This window comes from Malurus melanocephalus, unplaced genomic scaffold (assembly GCF_030028575.1).
Source record: "Malurus melanocephalus ecotype Western Australia unplaced genomic scaffold, MMel_1.1 scaffold_85, whole genome shotgun sequence".
Lineage (NCBI taxonomy): Eukaryota > Metazoa > Chordata > Aves > Passeriformes > Maluridae > Malurus > Malurus melanocephalus.
In genome coordinates, this window is record NW_026623317.1 from 1668897 (window position 1) to 1684195 (window position 15299).

Sequence of the window (15299 nt, forward strand, 5' to 3'; positions counted from 1 at the left end):
TTGAGGTTCTGCAGTGATGCCCATCAGCATCTCCTCCTCCTCTCCAGGGCTCTGCAGGCTCCTGAGAACGCGGCCCCATTCCTGACCGCACGGAAAGGGCACAAGAGGATCCTCACGTGGTGCTCTCTTTGAGGTCAGTGATCTCTACCCTCTCCAGGAACCAGCTGGGCCTGTTGCCAGAGTTGTCGTGGCGGATCCGCAGCTTCTTCAGCTCTCCCAGGTCAATGGCTTTGACGGAGAACACGTCCACCTGCACAGGAAGCAAGAGGAAAATGGCTGTGTTTTCAAGAAAGAAGGAAAGGAAGGCAGTAAATGACCAAGGGTAATCTTTCTGCCCATTAAAAAATAGCTGTTTGTATGTTCTCTTTGTACTCTTTGTGTGGGTGTACAGAAATAACTACAGAGCTGCGAGGTCTSCCATTAACGCTCATGTTTGGCTTCTACAAGGCAGTAATAGCCTTGGAGCTGCCCAGCCCTCCTCTCCTTCCTTCACCTTAGTCAAGTTTCAGCTTCCTGTAACTTCAGCTTCCCTCTGCTAAATATCATTCCTTTCAGACTTAGCATTTTCCCACACATTTAACCTGAAACTGTACAAAAACATATTGACTCCATGGAAATTATTCTGTGTACCTGTATGCAGAATCTTAGAATATCCAGAGCTGGAAGRCACCCACAAGAATCACTGAGTCCAGCTCCTGGCTCTGCACGGGMCAGCCCCAAAACACAACCTCTGTTTCAAATATTTCAGGATGTCTTCCTTTTGTCATTTACCACAACTGAGATGATCATTTATTAGCTCTGTTAGCGTGACAAGATGGTGCTTGTTATCATAGCAGTTTAAATGTCTTAATGTGATTAATATGTTGGTAGACTTTGGGTTTGTACTCYCCAGAGTAAGGAGCATTAAGTTTGCAGCTTGGAGCTCTTCCCACTGAATGAAGAACCATGTGCAGGTTGCAGTTTCACCAGTGCCAAGCTCATAAATCACAGCTAACAGCTTATTTAACAACCTTAGGCTCTTTTTTCCCTCTTTTTTCTTTTTTTTTTCCTGTGGTTGCAAGTTTTCCGCAGCTGCTTTTTGTTTCTATAATATTTTTGTTCTTCAGAATTATTCCTTGAAAAAACCCTGGCTATAACAGTAGCTTGTTAATTGTTCATAAACTTTTTATAGCAAATRCTCAGCATACAAGAGATGATCTTTAATTGGATTGGTTTATAATGTAATTACAGCACACTGTGTAATATTGCTTTTATTCCCTGGCTGGTTGGGCAGAACATTKAGAATAGTATTTGCATATAAATATATACATATTGAACTGCCCCACAAATACTCTCCGATATTAATTTAAGATTTGTAAGTTTTAAGTATTCCTGAAAGGAACCATTGTGACCAGAAGCAGATGCAGAAGGTGGTTCCAACATGGAATTGGTGCTCAGCTTATAATTCAAATTAATATCCCCTGGAAAATGTCTTTAAGGCATTTTGCTTTACATGATATATTTCAGAAATAAAATATTTCAAAGAAGAGTCCATAYTGAATGGGCAGCACATCAAACCAAGAGAACCCTACCAGCCTTCTGCTCACTTGAGTGAGTGGAGCTGATGCATTACCTGTCCTTTCTCGAACTTGTTGATGTTATTTGACCTTTTCAGCTGGCGCTCACCCGTGTCTCCTCTCTCCATGCCATAGATGCTCAAGAAGACATTCGCATCYGTGCCAGCCCCCCACACAGTCCCAGTGATGACGCGGACCTCGTACACATTTTCTGCAAGCAAAATTGCAAAGGCCGGTCAGAAGGAGCCCAGAAATGGCCATATTTCATCAAAGCATGGTGCAACACCCAAAATGCCTGCACAGAAAGAGTTTGCCGGACATTTTTGGCATCTATCTTAAAACATGAGCAGCTCTGTGTTCCTCCAGCCCTCTCCTTGGCCACAACAATAGTTGCACCTTGTTGGACTCTCAGCCACAGTGGGAACCTCTGGGACCCTTGAACCAAGTGSCCCAGACAGCCTTTGGTGAATCCTATAAAAGCCCTTTAGGATATTCCAATTTCAGGCCATCTCCTCGATGTTCTGCCTTAATTCACCCACCATCCACTTCCTCCCTGGCTTGCTCCACCAAAGCAGGTGGATCAAAGGAGGATACAGTGCAGGTTTGGGGCAACAGAGGGGTTGTGGGGCCCTAAATGGACCTGCCAAGTGGCGCAGTGTGGTTGTGAGGCCCGAAATAGCCCTGCCAAGTGGCGCAGTGTGGTGTCATCCTTCATGCAGAGGCTGGATACACACACACACACACACACACACACACACACACACACACGCACACAAACACACGTGCACACACACATTCCAGCTGGTATTTACCCTCCAGCTCCTCGTCTCCTTCAGGCGCCAGCTCCACCACGAGCTCCTTGTCCCCTTCATCTCTAGCCAGCCAGCGATGTGCCACAAAGGTGTAGACATCCATTCCYTCTGCCTTGGCCTCCTCTCCCTCGTCAGAGTTGTTGTCAGACTCCTCCACTCCCGCGGCCAGGCGTTTCAGCGTGACGCTCTCCAGGAACCAGCCATCCCCGATGCCTGACCCGTCATGGCCTATCCGGATTTTAAAAATCTTGCCAACATCTGCAGCCTCTCTCTGCCACCAAGGGAAAGTCACCACTCAGGCAGTTGGAAGACAATCACTTAATTTCCTAAAGCGCATTCTTAAAAMTGAGGAACACCTCCTCTATCACCCAAAATACCTAAGAACAATTTTAAAATGCAAGTTTAATTTTATTGTTTTCTTCCTCCTTTACTGTTTCATACTTTCTATTGCCAGATCTCATCTGAAAAGTCTGGCCTGATGACATTCAGAGAAACCATGGTGAGGAGAGGAGCTAAAACCATGATTATTGTGCTCCCTACTTTCTCATTCCTCTCCTTACCTGCATTGTCTCTGTCGTCACTAAAGATGAATATACGATAATACCCCACCAGGTTTTCACAGATTCTCAGTGCATGAGGTATTTTGRAAATTAATAATAAGATGCCTTTCATACTCAGCACAGGATATGAACCCAGCAAGAAGCAATAATGGCACAGTGGAAAGGCATTTAACTCATATAACCTGATCTCTGACACAGACTGTGGGTTTGGAGTGCCCTTCTCCTTCCTTCTCATCTGGAAAATTAGAGAATTATTTTCTCACTTTGCTGATGTGCAGAGAAGATACAATCATTAGCAGTTACAGGGCTTCAGTGGCAGAAGGCTGATCAGTAAGAAGATTTACATCAGCACAGCAGACACAAAACCTTCTTGGTTTAGATTATCTGTCCAGATTACTACTTAATGAAGTTGGATAGAAGATTTTACTCCATGCAATCCTTCAACAACCCATGACTTGTTTCTGATGATTGCTTGCCCTGCTACGCAGTGCTTATGTTACAAGACTTGCAAACATTTGCTTCAGGCTGAAATCTGGAACTTGGCATGTAAGGTTTTAGTCCAGAAGCATTTCATAGATTAAAACAAAATCAATTGAACACAAGATGCTTACCAGAAAACTAAAATTGATCCYGCTGTCCTGACATAAAGAATGTATCTTTCCTTACACGGCTTTACCCTCAGATTTGCTGTAATCATCCTGTATGCCTTGTCTGTGACTGATGGCATTTCCTATTACCATGTARCTCACAGAATCTTATTTTTGCCTGTGTCTTTTTGTAAATATTCATATAGCGAAAGAGATAGAGGGTCTGTTATTAATGCTTCGGAGCTTCTGCCTTGTGTGCTTACAAAAAACCACAGAAATGGGCATAATTTTCAAATCTGGCAGTAAATATCCTAGAGAAGATATAAGCACAGCTATGTAAACAGAACACTGTACATATGGCTTTATAATAAATCTGATATTGGCTAATAGCTCTTACTCATAAATTTTAGAAAGCTTATTTCCTTTAAAATCAGAGAAGCCTWATCTTAAAATTATAGAGGGTTTTTAAAAAGCAAACATTTATAAGGTACTAGTCATTTCAAATCCCCCAAAACTCATTAAAAATGGATAAACATCAGTAACTCCATTCGGTAAAGCAAGAAAATTAGGCAGGGGGTGGTGAACTGATCTCAAAGCCACACATTACAAAAAGGGTAAAGCTGTGGATAAAAGGCACCTCCGTTTGGCCACTGACAGCAGGAAGGATATCCCAGTCTTGACAATTCAGGGGAGCTTCAGCAATTAGCTCCAAGCTCAACTGTGCTGAGATGGATCCAGCCTCTGTGGGAATGCAAATTCTTGAGAAAGTTCAGGCACTGCTGTGCCAAGCCTTGCGCTGTGAGCACACACGACAGATGTGCCTCAAATCCTGCTTCCATCTGGACCCTCTGCCTCGCTGCCCAGATGTTGGTCTCTTCTTCAGTACAGAAGGACGCGGCTCTGACGTGCCCTGACAGAGCATCCTGTCTTTGCTCTGATCCCACATCAGTGCTGGGACCATTCCTTTCCCCCAGACCTTTTCCTGGACAGAAACCCCAGGTGAATGAGGCAGAAGAGAGTGCTTGTCCAAAAGGAAGRGGATGCTGACCACTTGTGATCCACACCTGCTGCTCAGCCTCGCCAGCCCAGAACCTGGTGCTGGATTATCCAAGGTCCTGGCTCTCTCACCTGGGTTAAGTCTGAGATTTCTCACCTCTGCAAACACTTCCTTTGTTCCTGAGCTGCTTGGAAAGAGGAGTGGGCTGCATAATATAAATCTGAATTCTGACCATCCCAAAACCTGGAGGACTGAGCTGTGCACGTCAAGAGCCAGGACTGTGCAGTGCCCACTGGAACAGTGCTACAGGCACTAAAAAATCCATGTAATTCACAGGAATTACAGCTGCAAACCTCTGCAGGGCTGGCAGTATGCCTGTGGTTAATAGAGTGTATGACCACAGGCAAACTTGGGATTCCTTATATTCTTATATACAAATGGGATTTTTTCCCCAACAACACAGTAAAAGTTGGCAGTACCAAATGGTTAAGCCCAAAGCTTAATTTTTTTTAAATCCTTTTGAAAAGAAATATAAGCAAATACTGCTATTAGATCATAAATTTCAATGACACCTTTGCTAGCAGCCCCTTGGAAGATGAAAGACCCCCACAAAACACACAACTCCATAAAAGAAATAAGAAACCTTTAAAAAATATGTATAGAGGAGAGTAGATACTGCCAGACTTGCAATTTTCTTGGAAACTTTGTTCTCTTTTTTTTTTTTTTTTTTTTTTTTTTTTTTTTTTTTTTTTTTTTTTTTTTTTTTTTTTTTTTTTTTTTTTTTTTTTTTTTTGTATCATTAGGCCAATTATTCCATTGATGTCTCGGTTTTGGCTGATCATTGCTTTCCCCTCTTAGAAGTTACAGTGACTGCCTTCATCATACCTTGAAGAGATCTGTGGCTCCCCTTTCAAAGTTGTTGGATCTGTTGTCTAAGATGATGAGCTCCGTTTTGCCAGTCTCGCCATAAATCTGCATGAAGACGTTGGCGTTGGTGCCTGCGGCTCGCACGTTTCCAGTAACTACAGACACCTCATAGTTTATCACTGGTCCAAAAATAAAGCAATTAAATCAGCAGGGAAGCTCAGATAACAACATTCCTGGGGGCTCAGGTTTGAAATTAAATTACCTTGTCTTAACAAATGTCCACGTAGCTGACCATTTGCTCTTATCCGAACTAAATGTGAGATAACAGAACTCTTCACTGAGGACTAACCTAATAGTTTTCCTTTTACAAGTACTAAGCCGGTGGCAGAGGGGTGCAAAACAGAGCCTTAAAAGGGAATTTTGTTTCAGTACTAACTTTAGAGTGGTTGAATGGTCTCCTTAGCATGGTACAAAGGAGGGAATAAAAGAGAGCAGGATCYGACAGCAAATTTTAGCGGTAGCCTGGAAAGAAAATGGGTCTACTGATAAAATTCAAGTGACCAGYAGGGATTTGGCTCTTATTTATCAAAAAGCCTCTCTCTTCCAGGAAATGGGGTAATAAAGACAGGATGGGACACGTGCTGGYGCACAAAAGGAAGAAGGGACTGGAGCAGATAAACGTAGAAAAAAGCAATGCAAAAGCATTGCTTTTGTACTTTGTCTTGTGCTCTTTTGTGCTGCCCAGGATGTAAATTTTTCACATGGTCTCAGGAGGTGGAGATGAAAAYCTCTGCAATGTTTTTCCAACTCTTTTAGAAAACTTGAGGAGAGAATTTTCCTTTCCTCACCAATATAAGCTCGTAGGTGACTTTTGGTGGTGACTTTTTGGTTTTAGTGTCTAACACAGTGGTGACCCTGCCCTCAAGAATATCAACACATATTTAGCCCAAAGTACGAAAYAGCACATGTTCTCTTACATTTCTCAATAGGCAAAATCTCACTAGGGTAGAGCTCCACCTCCACCCTGCCATCAGCCTCATTCTTGTCAAGCCATCGGTTGCAGGGGAACATGTAGAGCCTTCCCTGGACTGGAACTGTGATCTGGACRCTGGCCAGGAACCAGCCGGACCGGAGACCCACGTTATCGTGTCCAATCAGTATTCGGCTGATCTTTRAAAAAAGCAAACAAAAACCCAGAGGGCAGGAAAAACCCCAACACAACAGAATTTGCTTAGTGTAAAACAATCTCCTCAGCCTGGCACTGTGTTCTTCCACCGTGTTCATGTAAATTATTTATATATGTATTTAACTATAAACTTAAAACCCTCCTCACATGCCAGCATGCACAATGGATTGCTGGTGTAAAATCTATGTAAAACATGTTTCTTAATATCCAGTGTGAAGGTCAAAGGTTCTTTTCATCACATTTGATACCGAGTGTTATTTTGATTCTGAATTCAGACATCTGCTCAAAATACAGAGCCACCTGTAATTAATTCTTACCTTTCCAATATCCATCATATCTACAGTAAACTCATCCACTCGAGCACGTTCAAAATAATTGCCTAGATCATTATCAGAAACYAAGAGAGGCTCTTTGCTGGAGTCTCCTTTTTCACCGTAGAGTTTGATGAAAACCTTGGAATCCGAGCTGGCACCGGGGACATCTCCCGTCTTGACGCTGATGTGGTAACTGACATCTGCAGYGGGATCGATGCACAGAACACAGAATGTGAGTGGCATTTCCAGCASCCAGACAGGCAATTGGCTTCAAACAAGATACAGGGGAGGCAGGCTCCACACACAGACACAGGACTGTGCCCTCCACTGGTGCATTCAGCATCTTAGGGCCACGGTGGAGGGGCTGTCACACCTTGGAGTTATTCACCAAAAAATGAGGGATCCAACAGTTACGCTAGTAAGCATAAAATATTCTGCRTGCCTCCCTCTCACTGTTAAGTGATTACCCAAGCCATAAAAATGCACTTAGGCAAATGGGATTATTTCACAGTTTTTATACTTACAATTTAATTTAATAGCTTTGACCTTCTAAAACAAAAAAGAAAACAACCTGCACTCTGCAAGYGCTCTTTTCTAAAGAAAGTTGTAATATTGGAGCCCTGGTCCTTCAGAAAAGCACAGTATAATATTTTTGGTGATTTTCTTCTATGAATTCACTCATTTGATGGAATTTACAAAAACAGTGGCAATTCAAGATCTCCTCCAGTGAAAGATATACAATAAAGCAGTTCTTAAACAAATCCTATTAAAAGTCAGTTTCTTTCTACATATATAATGCTGCAATTATGCTCTTTTATACAAATTAATCCCATTCACAAACCCCAGTTTAAGAGTCAGAGTCATTTCTTGCAGCATGACCTACTGCAGCTTCTTGCATARGAGTGGCAAAAAAATGCCCAGCAAATTTGGTGAATTTTTTGGGAGCTGACAAGAATTATTAAAAAAAAATAAATCGAATAAACACCTCCATCTACAGCTTGAGCCCAGACCTTCTTATTTCCGAACTAAACTCACTTTTTAGCAATGGCGACTCCCCAGCAGGCACTAATTCTCGGACAATCTGACCATCGTCCTCATTTTTGTCAAGCCATCTGGTTTACAAACAGAAGTAAGTTATCTTTGAATAATTAGCACCTGTTAGACCTTTCAAAAATCTACACTGGCTTCACACATAGCCCAAATCCACACCACAGTCAAAAAGATATTTTTGTAGGGCTCTTGTATCCCTGCTATCTTAGCAGAAACTTGACCAGACCATATGGCAGCCACATTTTAAACCTCCATTTTTTTTCCAAGAAGAGGACTATGAGAGCGCTGCCGTGATGTCCATCTGTCTGAAAAGCACAAACTTCACAACCACAAGTTATTGCTGTGAACGTTCAGCTCTTAGTGTATTGAACCAGTGTATTCAACCTCCATTGGCCAGAAAGACTTGCAGCCTCTACTGCTAAGGGGAGGGGATGAATTATGTTATTCCTTTTGTCAGGGCTGGGAATGTGGAGGCAGCTGGCACTGGCAAAAAGGCAGCATTTCCTACCTTTCCCAGAACTAAAGATCCAAATAGACTAATTAAGAAGAGGGGTTGGGCACAAAGTAAACTGTAGCACGATCTCAAGGGAAAAAAACTCTGAAAGGAAAATCCTAGATACACAAAATGGTTTGGGTTGGAAGGGACCTAAAAGCTCATCCAGTGCCACCCCTTGCCACGGGCAGGGACACCTTCCACTGTGCCATGGTGTTCCAAGCCCCATCCAACCTGGCCTTGGGATCCCTCCCAGGTATGGGGCAGCCACAACATCTCTGGACAGCCTGTGCAGGGGCCTCMGCACCCTGATGGTAAAGAATTTCTTCTTAATATCTAATTGCTTTGCYCTTCTTCAGCTTAAGATCATTTCCCCCTTATCCTACCTTCACATGCCCTTTCCAAAAGTTCCCCTCCAATCCTCCAAAAGTCCCCTCCCAAAACAGAGGGGAACCAATTGCTAACCTGGTAACCTTCACAGCTGCTCCTTGAACCTCAGGGATGAAGGATTTACAGCCCCAACCCCACAATAAACCAAACAGCAACCCTTGTGTGACAACAGCCAGGGCCCTGGCAGAAATGTCTGGCTTTCCTCTCCAAACCCAGCCTGCTGCAGCACTCAATATGTTCCTGTGAGCATCTGTTTAGGGTCAGGTTTCCCACAGTGGTGCTGTGAGAGCAGGAGCAGGTCCCTGAATGCCCATTGTTCCCAGGTACCCACTATCTGCAGCAGCGCCTTTTGCAGCTAAAAATACTGTCTCAAATCAGCAGGGGCGAGAAAAGGACAAATGAGCACTCTCTGGCGGGTCATGCAGAGTATTTAAATGGCTTTAACAATTCCCAGAAGTGGGAGGAGTAAAAACAAATCCCCAGAAAGTGCTTCTTTTTAAAGGTGGCCACACCTGACCACAGCAGATCTGCTTCTCCACATGTGGCCCATGTGCCCTGTGAGCTCCCCACAGTGCCACCCTGACACACACCTTGTCCTTGGCTGACCCCTGTGCCACAAAAGAGGGGAACTCGTTCTCCCCATCAAAGTTTCCATCTTTGACTTTGACAGTGAGTCAGCAAGTAGGGAAATCAGAATATGGCTTTTAAAACGGGGATTTGGGGACACGAACAAATGCCTGCTGAGAGCTGGATCAAACCTAAGGCACCTCGCTGATAAAAATCCAGCAGAGCTCACAGTCATCACCAGTTGGACCAGATATTTGGGAAGACCAAGGATGGTACATCTCCACTTCATCCATCTGAAGGAATATTATATTTTCAATCTTCTCATCTCTCCTCCCAACCGGCGGAAAACAACAAGCACAAAGAATCCATGCAAAAAAAAACCAGCACCAGGAAAGAAATCCAAACATGAACTAGAGCCAGCCAGTCCTGGAAGCACGAGCAGCAGTGTTCTCATGCAAAAGAGGTGCAGAGGGGTCCCACCACACAGACACACATTTCCAGCCCCAGCTTCCCTCTAAGCTCTGGGAGGTTGTCGGGTACGAACTCTACCCCGTATTCTGCCCTTTSTCTCTTTAAAGGTGTCCTTGTGCAGGTCTGGGACAGGGCTAACAGTTAAGGGGGTCAGCATGGAGATGATGAACAGGTGAACATGGTGATGGTCACACAAGCACCAAGGGAGGGCATCAGATGCAGTACTGTGCCTCAGAGGAGGCTGAGGGATGYTGTGGGATAGAGGAGCAGAGAAATCCGTGGGGAAGACCATGAAACTGATGCCAAGGATTGAGCAAGKGTAGATTGCACTCAGAGCATGCTAAGACATCACGTTGTCATAAGAAAGGGAGTATTTATTCATATTTTGGGGCTGGGGTGGGATGGGGTTRTTTTACCTGTGAGAACTGGTCCTTAATACCTTTGTACCATGCAGTTCTTGATGCGGGCTCAGGATTCACATCCTTGGACAGGTATCCAATGACTAGGGGATCTCGTCATCCCAAAAATCAAGATGCTTCTGTGCACATGGATGTTAACAGGGGGGGACCCACAAAATCCAAGCCTGAATCCACCACCCCAGGACCAYTGACCTCAGCATGGCCTCCAGGAAGGCAGAAGCTCACAAGGCAGACACACTTCTGCTCTCCCTCTGGTTTTTTTTGTGCCCTGAAAGCGGCTGATTCTGTTGCCAGTGGACATGCTGCTGTTTTCTGTCACCTTCACTGCTGACGTTTTGGGGGTATCTGGGATAAATCTGAGTGAGTCTCTCCTGTGCYGAGGTGGCAGGATAAAAATACATCCCACAAGAAAGATCCCACAGATCTCTGTGTGCAGCACAGCAAATGGTTACTGCTTTAGCAGGGAGAGCAGAGGAGACAAGCGAATCAGAAAAGCAGCACACAGCTGAGATAAAGAAATTCCCTCCACCAATATGGTAGATACTGATAGTAAGAGAAAGAGCATGTCTTGGAMTGAGGAGGAAGAGGGAGGTTTATCAGCAGAAATGGCTTAAGGCTCCTTGTGCTATTTCATCCAGGAGAATATCSAGGAGTGGCAGAAGCACTGCTTTCTCAAGAATATTAGTGATAGAGGAGATATTTGGATGGGCAATGCCACCACACCCCTTCCCTTCATCACATATGCATCAATATCCTAATTTCCATTTTGGTATAATTCCTACAGCATATTGTTGAGCAGGGGTTTGCAGTCTTACACCGAACACAAGTGGATTGACAYATAATAAACACATCTGGCTGCAGAAAATAAAATATTTCAGTGCAGTGCCATCAYACCCCTGCTACAAAAGGCATGTCAAAATCTTTTATTTTATCAGAGCMCCTGTATGATTTCAGTGAATGCAATTCACATGCCACTGTGTATTTTGCAAGGGTGCAGTCATGTCCTGTGTCACATCTTTGATTTTAGAGAGATATTTTATGACCAGTATAAATCAAAGGGGACAGAAATATGACATGAAAGCCACTTCAGAAATAATTTCTATAGGATCGGAGAGTCAGGCGACCACTGGAAAAAAGATGGTCTGACATAATAAATGGCATTTGAAATCCAGCCTGAGTGCAATTAGAATGATTGGCACTTCCATTCGATTCAGAGGCACGTATGTATTTGTGTGTGCCTTTAAATATAACCTATATACAAAAATGTGTAAAAGAGATAGACATTTCAGTTTATTTTTAGGCAAGAAAAGGAGGTTTCTCTGGCTCCTTTGTATGATGAACGTTTTTTTGGCATTTGATTGAATAAATGTTCTTTTGCAGGAGTCTCCTAGAGCATCCCATTCATGGCCTGCCTGTTGTTCTTCAGAGAATTAATAATGTTCCCTTATGCTTGTGCTGGAGGAAAATTAGGATGGTGGGAGCCATATGCTTAGAAAAAAGATTTAATGACGTACCATTGAAGATTTCAGTGGAGTTGTAATGATTTATGGCATGTAAAATTCTATCCTATCACGAACTCACGACTTTGTCTGATTGAAAATTCATTTCTGTCTGGGATATAAATATTATAAAAAATAGTCTGTTTTAGAGAGTGTCAGCTAGTCCATTCCTGGACTTCTAGAGAGCTTTGAGGAGAAAAATGAAACCAGAAGCACTCAGTCCTGATCTTTAGAAAAGTTTGTCTCCATTTCTGGGGCAAAAGGTGAGCTCCGTTAATTTTGAGCTTTGCTGCAGTGTTCAACACCGCAGTACCTAAACCACATCAGATATTACAAGGCAAAAATTGCTCAGTGATGCCACTGAATGATTCAGTATTCAGTTCCTAAAAGCGTGGATATTATAATGTCATTTTGTTGTAAGGGAGGAATAGTGCTGCATCCAAGTGATGTACTAGTAATTCTGGAAATAATGCTTGGGGAACTAACTTGCATTTACTTCTTGCAAGCACAGATCAAATGACCACTTTAAAATCACTGACACTAAGCCAACTGTTTAAAGAGTTGAAAGCMCAGGCCTGGGAGTTGTTATTTCTCTATTCTCATCTTCAATCTGACACAAACTCACAATTAATCCACTTAGCTTCTCTCTATCTCTTCTGGCTCCCTGGTACAACAAAGACAGCTCTACTTGCAGAGCTCTTGTGGTTACCAAGTAATAGATGATCCCATGGAGTCACAGAAAAGATTTCAAATTAAAAGGCAAAACACTCGTGCATATGAATATGTAAATAACAGGGACAGAGAGTTCAACAGGTTCCATGCAATGAAGATGTATAAGGGTGAGTTAAAGACGTCAGTTAGAGGGGAAGCTGGTTGGGCAGCTTTTGGATAGAATATCTGCTCCCCACGTGCTGCTGCAGCCGGGTTTGCACAGGTGAGGAGCCTGTGGAGCTCTCTGCACAGGTGAGATGTGTTTCTGCAGGAAGATACTTTGTCCCCTTGCTGTCACAGGAGCAGCTGAGTGTCACAAGGTCAGGGGAGGAGTTTTTGGGACAAACCCAGCAGCAAAAGGTGTTTTCTCCAGACCACACAACCGTACTGTGTAGAAGAGTGAAAGTTAATCAGATCTTGGAGATGAAAGCAGTGAGAGCATGTCCACTGGCCAAGCAGAAAGAGAATCTTCCCAGGTGTGCCCCTTGGATGGAATCTCTAACTATTCTCCCTTATATCACCCCTTCTTGGACAAATCTTTGAAGGGGTGGGTGAAGCAGGACTCCCYGAGCTCCTGCCAAAGCAGCGAGGCCATGGGCTGTCCTTGGCCTCCAGGAGTGGACAGGAACATCCAAACACTGCAGGCCATGGAGGTGTCTGTCCCTCAGGTGGAGGATGCAGTGGGTGAGCACCTTCGCCCTCAGATCTCTGCAGAGTCCATGACGACACCCGTACTCTGCGATGATGCCGCGGTCTCGKGGGAGACACGGGCACCAAAGGGAACGAGAGGGAGCAGCTGTCCCTGTGCTTGGTGGCGATCAGTCATGTCACCTTCTCAATCTGAGAGGAAGAGATAATGCTGGCACAAGGACAGCAAATAAAGCCGCACCAATAACACTGATATCACTTGGGAAAAGAGACATTTAGAAAGATAAGAAGAGTGGAATTCCATCTCTGGTGACCTGAAGTCTGAAGGTACACCATGAATGTTTTGGGGAAGAGGTCTTGCATTTTTTTTCTCTCCGTCCTTTTTTCGTCCCTGGCCTGAGGGGAATGCTCACTGGTGTTCCTGACCCACAGGTGTAAACCTACAGGAAGGGGGGTCATCACTCCCAGCTCATGGAAGACTCCCAGTTTAAAAGTCACATAAGGAGACAATTCTAAAAGGAAATCTCTAAAATGAGCCAGCTGCACGCTGCAGTTAGACACAGAAATATCTCTGAGGAGTCTGAGTGAAGCAGTGCTTCACGTGGACACTTCATGTCCAAGGAGAAACCTGTCTAGATTGCTTGCTTAACTCAGTAAAGCATATGGTTGTTAAATATGGATCAAAAGCCAGCAATGACTGCRTGGCTGTTTGTTCTTTGGGTAGGGAGAGACTGGCTTGCTTTTCACAACTGAGATGACATTGCATCTGCTGCTCCGTGCTGTCTCCCCGGTGAGTTTGCTCTCTGATGTGACATGGCTTTAGCAACGCCAAGRGGCTGGGGCTGGCTCCTGTTTTGTGTTTGGCTGACTCCCCTCATTATAGTGGAGCTCTTTCAAGKCAAGGGACAAGTAACCAGCTCAGAGGCTTTACTTTTGTCTGCCATTTCAAAATAATTTGAGTTTTTCTATTCCATTTGCCCCTGGGAGATGATTTTTTAGAACRGGTACATGGTGGTGTCAAATGGAGCTCAGTGAACCTCCACCCTGCAGGGTGGACATCCTGAGAGGGTAAGTGAGAYCCTGAACTACACTGGAGTTAATCCCTAATTTTTTAACCCAGTTCTCTCTAGTTTTTGCCTCAGTGTTGAGGCAGACCCCAGTTAGTGCCAGGACAGATCAAGCATCCTGCTCCCCACAGGCAGCCTCAGCACAGCACATTGCTTTTGGCCACTCSATTGTCTAGGGAAGAGAGGAATGCATTTATGACCCACCCACAGGGGTAACTCCCAGCCTTCTGCCCTGACACTGTCTCTGTCTGTGTGATATGCATTTCCCCTCATGCAAGGAGCTCTTGAGATGGCAGCATAACAAATTTTGCATGCTCCCAACACAAAAACAGCATCCCATTGCTCCCAGAAGGATGGGATGYGCATGTGAGGGACCAGAGCCTCGTTCCACACATGCAGCAACACCAGCAGAGTGTGTTTCTGCAGCAGGCAATTGCAGTGACACTGGATGTGGTACTGGAAGGTTGTGTTTTGCCTTTTGCAAGTTCTCTGCATTACTGAGCTGATTGYTGAGCAGCTCACAATCCAGATTTGCTGCTCATTTGGTAAGGGGAGTTAACCGTGTCTTAAACCTCCCAAAACACACTCTTTCCTTCCAGGCTTAGCAAAACAAAGAAATAAATGAACAAAATGAATAAATAAAAAAGCATTAAGCTGTGCTCAGAAAATTCCAGTCATGGACCAACAGCYAGGCTCTTCAAAGCCTGGCAAATGCATGGACGGAGACTTAATTTGCAAGCATTGTTTCCAGTACCTGTTGCAGGGGAATTCCACAGCCTCACTTTCTGGCTGTCCTTCTTCCCKCACTATCACTTTGGCAAGGTACCAGCCACTGCTTCCTCCTTTGCCATCATGCCCTATCCTCACCCTCCTCACCTGCTTCAGCGTTACTGCTTCAATGAGGAATTCATCAGCCTTTGAGGAGGAGAATAAAAAAGGTAAGGCAATATTTCTTCTTAAAAGCAAACAAGCAACCCAAATTTATTACTGCAATCAAACCAACATCATCAGCATGCTGCAAGATAATTCTTCAYGAGATGAAGGAGAAAGTATGACTTTACCAAAGAATAAAAAGGCCGAATATTTGTGCTAGATGTATAATGTT

At 44.1% G+C, this 15299-nt stretch overlaps 1 protein-coding gene across 1 annotated transcript in view; it reads right to left on the minus strand.

Moving 5' to 3' along the window:
• Window positions 1-15299, minus strand: part of LOXHD1 (lipoxygenase homology PLAT domains 1) — a 148504-nt gene that overhangs the window by 72891 nt on the left and 60314 nt on the right. The window contains exons 14-21 of the mRNA XM_057367815.1: window positions 14949-15109; window positions 7915-7991; window positions 6883-7079; window positions 6357-6549; window positions 5398-5558; window positions 2369-2639; window positions 1613-1767; window positions 117-250 (exon numbers count right to left, since the gene is read on the minus strand). Coding sequence (XP_057223798.1) covers window positions 117-250; window positions 1613-1767; window positions 2369-2639; window positions 5398-5558; window positions 6357-6549; window positions 6883-7079; window positions 7915-7991; window positions 14949-15109 — 1349 coding nt within the window. The remainder of the gene's footprint in view (window positions 1-116; window positions 251-1612; window positions 1768-2368; window positions 2640-5397; window positions 5559-6356; window positions 6550-6882; window positions 7080-7914; window positions 7992-14948; window positions 15110-15299) is intronic.